The sequence below is a fragment of the Microtus oregoni genome, unplaced genomic scaffold, assembly GCF_018167655.1.
Source record: "Microtus oregoni isolate MIOR12 unplaced genomic scaffold, Mior012 000027F_ref0000203, whole genome shotgun sequence".
In the NCBI taxonomy this organism is placed as follows: Eukaryota; Metazoa; Chordata; class Mammalia; order Rodentia; family Cricetidae; genus Microtus; species Microtus oregoni.
The window spans coordinates 34411798-34424010 of NW_024543086.1; the positions used below are offsets into that span (position 1 = coordinate 34411798).

Here is a 12213-nt window from a genome sequence, read left to right on the forward strand (position 1 = left end):
CTGGAGCTTGCTAGCCAGCTAGTCTAGCTAAACAGTAAGTGCCAGGTTCAGTTAGAAACCTTGTCTCGTGCTCACTTCGGCAGCACATATACTAACATTGGAACGATACAGAAGATAAGCATGGCCCCTGCGAAAGGATGACACACAAACTCGTGAAGCGTTCCGTATTAAGAGTCTCAAAGATGTAACATGGACAGTGAGAGAGGAAGACACCTATTACTATGCTCTCTATACATACCTGTAACACGTGTAGCACACACAAACCACACACAAGATAGCTTATGGTAAAAGGTTAAGGCTTATAAAATGGCAGTGCACTATAAATTAACTAATCCAATACACGATTGTTTCATAAATTTAAACATATAGAATTTAATACAGCGTGCTAACAAATGACTACAATTTATAAACATTTTCAATACAAAAGGTACTATAAATTATTTCTCTTATCAAGCTATAACTTACATATATGATCCCTGCACAATGTTTGGATTTTTCAGGAGTGCCTATTTTATGCTACTCTATTTATTTGTTTGTTTGTTTGTTTATTTATAGACAGGGTTTCTCTGTAGCTTTGGAGCCTGTCCTGGAACTAGCTCTTGAGTGCTGGGATTAAAGGCGACGTGTGCCACCACCACCATCCGGCTTATGTTACATTTTAAATGAATGCTGTGATATGGCAAGTTTTCCTCTTTTTTTGAAGATAAGGTTTCAATGTCACTTAAAAAATGTACAAGGCATATAAGCACTTAAAATGTAGACACTACCCAAAGACTGCTTTACTAAAGCTAGAGAATGTTCCCACTGGACTAAGGTCCCAAGCCGAGGAGCACAGCATATTCTTGACTTGCTCAAGGACACAGATGGCTTTGACAATAAGCACTGCCAGATGAAACGATGACTGACAGCGCATCTACTAGCATTTCACATCACTCTTATGCTGTAAAATTGTAGGGATGGAGCTCAGTGCTAAAGTAGGTGTCTAGTAAGAATAATCCTGGAATCCCATACATTCCCAAAGATATTTTTGTTTTGTTTTTCAAGACAGGGTTTCTCTGTAGCTTTGTAGCCTGTCCTGGAACTAGCTCTTGCAGATCAGGCTGGCTTCGAACTCACAGAGATCTGCCTGTCTCTGCCTCCCGAGTGCTAGGATTAAAGGCGTGCACCACCAACGCCTGGCTCCTAATATGTTCTTTAGACAGGGTCTGTGTAGCCCTGACTGCCCTGAAACTCACTATGTAGAACAAACTGACCTTAAACTCAAGATATTCACTCTCCTGTGTCCCAAGTGATAGGATTAAAGGTTTGACACATCACACCTGGCCTAACAACTCATTTTGGGAGTGACAGTACTGGGAATGGAACCAAGGGCCATGTACGTGCTTGTGAGCACAGGCTAAGCTGAGCTACACTCTCAGCCAGAGTTCCCTTTCAACAAACACTATAATATTCCCCATCAGATGAGCAGGACACCATACTGGTTTTGGTTTCCACATTACCTGGTTCTTCCTATTTAACATCACGTATCAAAATTTATTTTATATATATATATATTTATTATTTGTGTGTGTGTGTGTGTGTGTGTGTCTGACAGGTAGTGAAGCTATGAAAACAGGGATTATGGTTGACGATATTCTGTATTTAGTAACAAGAACATCAATTACTTAAGTTCCACATTCAACGAACACATGCTTTGTGCTTTCCACCTAATAAAGCATCTGGCACACAGCAAAAAACAAAAACAAAACAAAAAACAAAAACAAAACAACTGACCAAAAAAGGATGAAGACTGAGGACTGTGGGTGGAGATGGAAGGAGGCATGGTATCAACTTCCTGTACTACTTAACACAGGGAAAACAATCCACCAGGAAATCCTTACCCACAGCACTTGTAGGCAAAGTGGGAGGGTTCCATAAAATTACTAGATTATAGACAAAAGGGACCCAGGATATACAGTGATGAAGAATGCTGAAGATCAACGTTTTCTATGTTCATGTTCACACACAGCTGTTAAAGGTAGATGACATCACCTAATATATGGACAAGCAGGAAAGGAAATACCATAAAACTGAGGAACCGGCAAAGGTCTGGGAATCCCTGCACATGGACTTAGTAGAGTGCACCTAAGAAATTTCAATAAATTACCCTAAAATCTTAAGAAATCTTGGCCAGGCCGTGGTGCACACCTTTAATTCCAGCACTCGGGAGGCCGAGGCAGGTCAATCTCTGTGAGTTCTAGGCCAGTCTGATTTACAGAGCAAGGTCTAGGACAGCCAAGGCTACACAGAGAAATCCTGTCTCCAAAAAACAAAAAGAGAGAAAGAAAGAAATCAGCGCAGACTAGATACTTCTTCAAAGTCAGAGAATAAAAAATGCTGTAAACTGAAAAGGAGTGGGGAGAACAACTCCTGAGGTCTATGGGAAGGAAAGGTATGTACAGGGAAAGTTGACTCGGCATCAACTTGACTCCCTTTCCTACAAGGTATTTGATGAATTAGAAATATTACTTAAAAGAATTATCTATAAATTGATAATCTGAAAATTTGAAGGTAGGGTTCACAACTGAAAACCTTCCATGATTTACTAAATTTTTTTGTTGTTTCATGACAGCATCTCTGTGTAGCTCGGAGCCTATCCTGGAAATCGCTCTATAGACCAGGCCTCAATCCCAGAAATCCACCTGCTTCTGCTTCTCAAGTGCTGTGATTAAAGGCATGCACCACCACTGCTAGCTATCAGCAAGAAAAGTTTATTTTTACACTCAAAATGTAATCTTCTACATCTAACCAACATGGTCAATACTTAAAATTCACCCCTCTTTATTCCCAGGGAAAAGTGAGATAACTCAAGATGTTCTTAAATTAATAAAGAAAGGAAGGAAGGAAGAAAAAAACTAAGAAAGAATAAGTGACCAGTCCAAGATCAAATTTTTATAGTTGATATTACTCTTTTAGCCAATTAAGTTGGTCCAATACAACTACTACTATTGCCTACCTAAAGAGAACTTGTATTCTAACTATAAAGAGTATTTTCACATAGTTTTGTTTGAAAACTAGTTGTCAATAATACTGTGTTCTCTTCAAAAGAAATTATGCGTTAGGCTTTCAAAGCCTTGTGTCTTGTAATTTACATTCTAAAAATTCTGCATGAGGGATAAATCCTATATTATATTAGCTTATATTTGATTTTTAAATTAATAAGAAAACCAACATGTCTAATAATATCTGAAAGTAAATTGTGGCCACACACACACACACACACACACACACACACACACACTGTTTAGAAGTCCTTTTATTTCAAGTCACAACATACATAAATCTTATCCTAAATTGTGATACCTTTTTTCCTGGGGAAAAAAAGTTTTAAAATTGGGGATGGAGAGCTGGCTCAGCAGTAAGAACATTTGCTGCTCTTTCGGGGCCCAGGTTTGGTCTCCAGTGTCCACACAGTGCCCACAATCACTCATGACACTAGCTCTAGGGACCTACTGCTTCCACATTTTGCACAGGCACCAGGAGCACAATACGTCACACATATACATGCAGACAAAATATTCATACATATGAAAAAAACTTTAATTTGCTTTTATATTTCTTTAAATAAACTTACTGACCGAACATGTTTCTGAGAAAGCTAACTATCTTGACTTACTGAACTAAGGGTGGGGAAAAAGCTATATCTACCTGAGTGTCAAGACGTTTCAGGTCTTTCAGTTTCAAAACCTGTCCAAACACCTCCATCAGCTGGGGAGAATTATTAAAAATTAAGTATGTCTGAATCCCCTGGAAGTGAAGTGATGGATGATCTAAGTAACCAAAGTCAAGTGCTCTAGACTACTATGCAGTCATCTAGAAACCAGAAGATCACATCAGGAGCAGAAACTACAGACGACAACAGTCCCACAGCAATTTAATTAACCGAGTGAACATTCTCTCATCTGAAAGTTACAGATCATACAAAAATGTGTTTTCTTGTTGCTTTGTTATACCAGCTTTTAAAGGTGCAAACGCAAGGTTTATAGACCACCTGGAAACACAGAACTGAAACTAATGGATAAAAAGCTGTGCTGTATAAATGTGATCCTTAAAATAAAAGGCGAACTTTCCAGAATAGCCCAAGAGACAACCCTTCCATCTGTGGTAAACTGGGGACTGAGGGAGTCTTTCATCAGACTTCGGGAAGGCCTTGTAGCAATCGGTCTCTCTGGGAAGGACGCAACAGTGTGAGGTGTGACAATAGCAACTCTGACTCCCGTTCTGTTCATTCTGATAGTTCAGGTAGTTTCCTGTGCCGAGTAAAGAAACTAATAATAATTGGCCAATCCCTCAAATGTCACCAGGGAATAGGAAGGGTGCTCCAGAGCAGAGCACATAATGCATGTACACATAACATCCCTTTCATTTCTGCAAACCAACTTCTTCAATCCCGGTGGTACTCATGTTCACTGTGTTCTATTTGCCCAGTTTGAATCCTTACCAGTTCTCTCTTGGCTAGAACTTGTTCTGAGATAGCTTTTGCTCTGAGCTTTGCAATTAGCCTTGCCTACTATACTGTCATTTTAGGAATTTAGATTCTTTTCCCAGTGTTTAATTCTGGTGACTAAAGCTGATTACTAACATATTACTAACATAAATTTGTTCTGCTTACCTACAGATGAAGCTTTTCCTTTTCAGTCATATCTCTAAGACCTTACATAATGTTTATTAGCAGAAAAAAAAGGCTGTTTTTAGAAAAGATTAAAAAAATATGGGATAGGAGTCGCACGGACACAAAAAAATAGATAAAAAAACCATGTTTGCTCATGCAGAGGCAGGCAGATCTCTGAGTTCTTAAAGTGAGTTCTAGGAAAGCCAGGACTACACAGAGAAATCCTGTCTCTATTTACTGGGAATGTCTTACTAGGTCGATCATGCTGGCTTCAAACTCAGAAATCTGACTTCCAATGCCTCCTAAGTCATTAACAGATTTATTAGCAGAGGTTTGTAATGGCAATATTTTAAATACTACCAATATTATAAAACTTAAAAATCTGCTGGGTGGTGATGGCATACGCCTTTAATCCTAGCACTTGGGAGGCAGAGGCAGGCAGATCTCTGTGAGTTTGAGGTCAGCCTGGTCTACAGAGGGAGTTCCAGTAGCTATAGATTCTCTATAGGTTCCAAAGCCTATAGATACCCTGCCAAAAAAAAAAAAACCAAAAACGAGCTGGGCGGTGGTGGCGCACGCCTTTAATCCCAGCACTCGGGAGGCAGAGGCAGGCGGATCTCTGTGAGTTCGAGGCCAGCCTGGTCTACAAGAGCTAGTTCCAGGACAGGAACCAAAAGCTACGGAGAAACCCTGTCTCGAAAAAAAACAAACAAACAAACAAAAAAAAACCCAAAAACAACAAACAAATAGATAAAACTTAAAAGTCAACCATGCTGTGGCAAACCACACCTTTTAATTCCAGCACTTGGGAAATCAAGGCCAGCCTGCTCTACAGACCTAGTTCCAGGATATGCAGGGCTACACAGAGAAACCCTGTCTCAAAAAACCAAAAACAAAAACCTTAAAAGTCAACAGTTTCAACTTTCACATTTATCATAGCCTCCCCTTTCAGTCTCTACACATAAACGTGTCACACACAAGACTCTCCAGAAAGTGCCTCCCCAGAAATTATTTAATAAATCATAAAAATCACACATTTGAGCAGCCAAAAGAATTGTAACATGGAAAATTCCAAAGGTCCTGCTTTTAGCAGCTGAGAGGTAGAGGGTGTTTTACAAAGTCTCATAAATAACTCTTCTTAGAGGGAGTGTGTCAGTAAGTTAAAAATATTTCTATAACTTGATTGCATATAAACGACATCCAAATTAAAGTAAATCGCTTTACCAGTAGGTATTCAATTAATTTACAAACCTTTCCCTTTAAAGGACAAAAGGTTGATATTGGTTTAACAACAGTGAAAAAGTGTATGATACAAATATTTGTAATAAACAATGCAGTCCTTATTTTCTACACACTAAATAATTTAATGGCTTTTAAAATTATCTATTTTCAGAAAGATTATTAAAATACAGTGTCATGAGTTTGAAATATAAGCAAACTTGAGAAAATGGAATTAAAAACTCTTATAGAAAGCTAATCTTTTAAAAAGCAATGGATCAAGATTTAAAAAGTAAAGATCAAGATCAGACTGCATATCACAAAATCAATAAAAGTAGGATTTACTTTGCATCAACCCTACACAAGCAAAATTCTATCTCAAGTTGACCAGTGATCAAAAATTACAAGTCCAGATGAGAAAAATTGAGAATTACAATCTGTAGAAGAATGATCCAAACAGCAAGGGAATTCTTTAACTGTTGAGTAAATACTAGCATCCTGTACCACCTCAGCCTCCCTTGGACGTATCAGGTCCCAGGACTGTGTAGCTGAAAAGCTGCGGGGACTGCTTTGACGTCTTTATCACCGTTCCATTTACATTCACTGTCCTTTCTCTACCTGAGGTGTAGGAGCAGGTTTGCCATTAAGAGTCATCTGGAAAGGAGCTGCCTGGCTTGCAGGGGGCAAAGGGGCGGTTTTCAACTTCTTTGAAGTAGTTTTGGGTGGGTGTTCTTCCTCCTCTTCATCAGAATCCTGAAGACCATATTTAGAAAAATGGGAGACCTAGAAAGAAAAGAAACACAGCAAAGTCAACTTTTAATAATATTCTTTTCTATAATATCTACCTTTGAAAAAAAGACAAAGGGGAGAGATATTAAAATAGTTAAAGCAGGAACTGGACAGATAGCTCAGCAATTCAAAAGTAGTGGCTTGTCTTCCAGAGGACTGTAAAACTCTACCTCCAGGAGACCCAATACCCGGTTCTGGCTTCCAAAGGTACAGAGCACAGAAATAAATATAAATAAATGAATAAACAAATTTTAAATAATTAAAGTAAAATAAAATGTTAATGGCAGCATGTTTCCTATGATTTTGACAGCTTTCAGTGCACATAACAGTTGCTCAAAATTAATATATGCTATGAATATACAATGAATCAGGCATGCTGGCACACATCTTTAGTCCCAGCACTAGGGAGGCAGAGGCAGATGAATCTACTTGACATCCAAAGCCAGCTAGGTCTACAAAGCAAGTTCTAGGACAGCCAGGGCGAAACAGTGAAACCCCAATTTGAAAAACCAAAGCCAACCAATAAACAAGAGTTAAAATGCAATCATCCATGAATCCTGATATATACTAACTAACTGTTCTCTACCTACACAACAGCCTACAACCAACTAAATCCCCCAACCAGCCTAGAAGAAGAAACTATTGGGTAAGACTATACAGAACAAGTAGCAGCCAAACTCTGTACTTTCAAAAGTGTTTAGAAGTAAAAATTACAAGACTGGAGGTAAAGATACCTGCTGAAATATCTGATTTTGATTCCCAAGACCCCGGTACAGAGAACCCACTCCCATAGGTTGTCTTCTGACATGTGCTGTACATTCTGACATTTTCTGTTCCCACACATTTGCACACATATATAAACAAGAACTAAAAAGGGGGAAGGCTGCGTCTATTAGAGCTAGGGAGATGTGTAAAGTGTTCACCATGTAGTGATGGGTACCTGAGTTTAGCAGATCCTCCCTATCCCAACAAAAAGAAACTGGCAAGGCCACCATAACCACAATCTCAGCACTGCAGAGGCACAGGCACTTGGGTCCTTGAGTTTAGCTGGCCAGTCAGTCTTCCTGGACCAGAGAGCTTCAGGTTCAGTAAGAGACTCTCTTTCAAACAGTAAGATTAGTTGGTTGTTGTGGTATATGCCTTCATTCATTCATTCATTCATTCATTCAGATGGTTTGAGATAGGGTTTCTCTGTGTAGCTTTGGAGTCTGTCCTACCAGGGTGGTTTCGAATTCACAGAGATCCACTACTTCCCAAGTGCTGGGTTTGGGTGCACCAACCACTGCCCAGAGTGAACGCCTTCAGCCTTTAATCCCAGCATTAAGATAGCAGCACAGAGAGTTCAAGGACAGCTTCTACAAACCAAGTTTCAGGTCAGTTAGGGCTACACAGTGAGAGGAAGAGGCCGACATTGATGATATATACACCCACCAACGTTTTTGGAAGACCTACTTTACCAAGAGACAAAGATTTCTGATGAATTCATTTTGTGATGCCAAAAGTAGAAACTGGATGAAGGAACTATACCTTAAACACCCAAGAACCAGTTTCAGGCCGGTACTCCTTGAATTGGGCTCCTTGCTTCCTTGAGACTGCTTCCAATCTCCCCTCATAATTGATATCAGCAAGTCGATCTGGGCTCTTTATTAAACACCGGGATGTTTTATCTGTTGGCCAAACTCCATCCAATGTAACTTCAGCCTTCCTGTGAAGTAAAAACAGGCAAAACAGAAATGATTTATACTTACAAAAGGAGGTGTAACCACTATGGAAGCCTGAGTCTCTCTAAAATTTTAATAATACAACTACAATATGACCACTATACCACTCCTGGCTATATACCTGAAGAACCTTAGGCATACAATGCCCGAAATGAGGTACCAACCTAGGGAACTGATGTATGGAGAAGGAAGTGGTATATACACAAAGTGGATTTTTTTTCCCCTCAAAGAAGAAAGAAATCATGGTATTTGTAGGAAAATAGAGATCATTACACTAAGCAAAGTAAGCCAAACTCTAATACTGAATGCTCTCTCTCATGTGTAGAATACAGACTTAATTCATGTGTGCAGTGTGTAGAACATGAAAGTAGAAAGACGACGACAGAAGCAGAGGAAAGGGACTTTTGAGTTCAAGCCCATACAGGGTTGTAGCGTAAGACTGTCTAACCTCCACCACGCTTCATGCAATATATGGCAAGAAAATGCACTTAAAAAACAACAACAAAGTTTAAAAATATCACACTGAAATAGGTAAGTGTACCAGCAGCAGAACAAGAGTTAACACAGAAACACACACACTCATTTTATGTGGTTGGTGCTCACTTGGTCAGTAAAATTAAACAAAAGCAAAACAAAATTGCCAGTGTTCAAAGTGACTGAAAGTAGCACCTGGACATGTTACTATTAAGGAAAAGAAATGAATCCTAAAGTCACAATATCATTACCACTTATACATTCAAATAAAAGTATAGGAAAAATCCAATTTAGTTATTTTTATATGTAAATAAACTCATACCTATTTAGCCCTTCACCCACAGGGGGCTTTTGGTTATCATCTACATAGACAATAACTTCTTTCCTTCGGATATGCACAATATCATCCAAATTTAGATTTGTCAAATTTACATCTCCTTCAAAATAGATGGAGCCATATCCTAAAATTCAGAGCAAATAGTTAAAAAAATCCTATATAAAGGAGCAAAAACCTCTTTTAATCTGTAATGATTAGCAAGGGAGAATATGCAAACTGTAGTATCAGTGTTTTAAGCCTTCTAAAAATTCATCAACTGGCTACCTGCCTCCTAAACATGGCAAGGATGGGAAAAGAGGAATGGTGTTACATTATTATCAGATGCAACACCTCCAGTTTACATTTTTGCATTCTCAAATCTTCCCAAGTATCTGTAGTGCTGCTTTATGAACAATTTGGTTCCTAATCTGCCAAATGAAAATACTTGAGCCCTTTTAAAATACAGTATCATGGCTGGGTGGAATCCAGCACTCCAGAGGCAGATTCGGTCATACAACATCACAAAGTAAATTTATTCAAGGAAAATTACTGCAATAACTTTATAATATGAAACAGAACCAAAGTATTAAACTTGGTATACCTGGAAGTTTCTTTAATTGTAAAGCATTATAACAAGACAAGTAATTACAAGACCCAAACAGGTATGTCTAAATCCCCAAATGCTACATGGTTCTAGTCCTCCTTGCTTTGTTACTTGTCAGTGTTTCGATTTCAAGGAGGAGCCAAATAAAGGAAAAACAGACCCTAAAATCAAGTGCTGCCCTTACTTATAAAATCAAGATGCAATCTGAATTATATTCTCACACCTAAACTCACACATACCTTTACGACCAATGGTGAAATCTGAAACAATGCATTCTCCCTTTTCATTCGTAATTTTAGCAAGGTCATCCATAGATGGAATAGTATAGTAACCAACTTTTGTGAGAACAATGCCTGAAACCAAAAGTCAGAAAGTACTGTGATTATCCTGGGGAGAACAGTTCTTAATAATATTCATTTTACTTTCATATAAAACTTTTCTATAGAAAAGCTGGGCAATGGTAGTGCATATCTTAAAACCAACACTCAGGAGGCAAAGAGGAACCTTTGTTTGTGCCAAACAAACAAACAAACCCCAAATAAACCAAAACCAAAACGAACAAAATCTACGGAAGTTTTTTTTTTTTTTTTTTTAAATAATTTTTCTTGAGACAAGGTCTAAGGCATCATAGTCTGGCCTTGAACTGACTATGAGACTATGAAGCTGAGATTGTGAGTCTCTGGGTCTCCTGTCTCCACATATTGAGTGCGGAACTTAGGATGCAGATGCAGAAAAATCGAGGAGAGTTTTGAGAAAGAGAGAGCAAACCTCCAATTCCAATGTCCCATGAAAGAAAAATTTAAAACATTTAAACTTAATTAACAAAGGTCTACCTAACCTTTGTTAATCTAATTTTTTTGTTTTGTGGAGACGGTTTCTCTATGAAACATTCCTGGCTGTCCTATAACTCACTCTAGACCAGGCTTGTTTCAAACCATAGAGATCTGCCTGCCTCTGCCTCCCCTTTGCAGGGATTAAAGGCTTTCATCACCACCACCTGGCTCCCCACCAAGTCTTTTCTTTTCTTCTTCTGCTATATTAATTTATTCACTCTTATTTTATGTACATTGGTGTTTTTCCTGCATGTATGTCTGAATGAGGATGTCAGATCATGGAGTTATAGATAGTTGTGAGCTGCCATGTGGGTGTTGGGAATCGAACTTGGGGCCTCTGGAAGAACAGTCAGTGCTCTTAACTGTTAAGCTTCTTTTCAGTTCAGTAAGCTAAAATTTATAGATTTTATATTTACTATAGAGCCCTCTGTTTAATGGGAAAATTCTATAATGTGGTAGGTAGTCAACAGACTATACCACAGTGAAGTCTTACTAATAAACAACCCACTTGAATTTACAAGTTTTGTAGACAGGACAGTCACTTTGGCTGTAAAAAGTGGGCTCTTTTGATCACATCATTAATTATAAAGACACAAGTTTAAACTATTTCAAAGGTTTAAAACATTTGGTAAAACTGACCTGCTGGATGTATATGGTAAGCATTATTTTCTATTTCTTCTCGGTCATCTTGCAATGACTCATCATGGAAAGACGTTTCCTCACTGCTTCCTTCGAGTCCATTGCGTAAAGCAGCACGCATGTTCAAAGCAACAATGGTATCGTCCACACTGCTGCTGCTGTTATTTTTGTTTCCAGAACTCTCTGGGGTTTGAGGAATGGGTTTGGCAATAGGATTAGTGTAAAAACGTGATACAAGAGAATCATCATCTCCATCCTGCTGATGGTTCTCATCAACAGGTTTACTCAGGAAGCTAAATCTGAAAAGAGAGAAAAAAATATTAATACTTTAGCCCCCAGTGACAGTAACGACAATGACAGATTAATCTTTATTAAGTATATGACACTATTATGGATGATTCAATAAAATTAATCCTAATAGTAACTGTGTAAAATACATCTAACTATTGTCTCTAACTTATAAAAAAGAAAATTGAGGCAAGTAACAATAATAGTAATAACCTTGCATAATATCACAAAGTTGTACTAACTAGAGGTGAAAAGAAAATGTAGGGCTGGAGAGATGACTGAGTAGTTAAGAGCATGTACCGCTTTTGTAGAGGACCTAGGTTCAATTCCCAGCACACACAAGGTGGATCACAACTGTTTGTAACTACCATTCTAGGGGATATGGTACCCTCTCCTGATCCACTTAGCTACCAGGCACACAAGTGGTACACAGACATACAAGCAGTCAAAACACCCATGCACATAAAATAAAAAACAGGGTCAGGCGGTAGTAGCACACGTCTTTAATCCCAGCACTCGGGAGGCAGAGGCAGGCTGATCTGTGACTGTGAGTTCGAGTCCAGCCTAGTCTACAAGAGCTAGTTCCAGGATAGCTAGGGCTACATAGAGAAACCATGTTTTGGGTAAAAAAAAAAACAAAACACAAAAAACGTAAGAAAATTTATCTCTAGATTTAACTG

General features: G+C 38.5%; 1 protein-coding gene and 1 non-coding gene across 8 annotated transcripts in view; one reads left to right on the top strand and one right to left on the bottom strand.

Annotated features, from left to right (window-relative positions):
- Positions 1 to 12213, bottom strand: part of Nup98 (nucleoporin 98 and 96 precursor) — a 95237-nt gene that overhangs the window by 26474 nt on the left and 56550 nt on the right. For all 7 annotated transcript variants that reach the window (XM_041675971.1, XM_041675970.1, XM_041675973.1 and 4 more), the window contains 5 exons: positions 11246 to 11544; positions 10013 to 10126; positions 9176 to 9314; positions 8186 to 8363; positions 6488 to 6652 (listed from right to left, as the gene is read on the bottom strand). In XM_041675971.1, coding sequence (XP_041531905.1) covers positions 6488 to 6652; positions 8186 to 8363; positions 9176 to 9314; positions 10013 to 10126; positions 11246 to 11544 — 895 coding nt within the window. The remainder of the gene's footprint in view (positions 1 to 6487; positions 6653 to 8185; positions 8364 to 9175; positions 9315 to 10012; positions 10127 to 11245; positions 11545 to 12213) is intronic.
- Positions 68 to 172, top strand: LOC121464080. Its single transcript, XR_005976484.1, has one exon. It is a non-coding gene; the product is annotated as a U6 spliceosomal RNA (small nuclear RNA).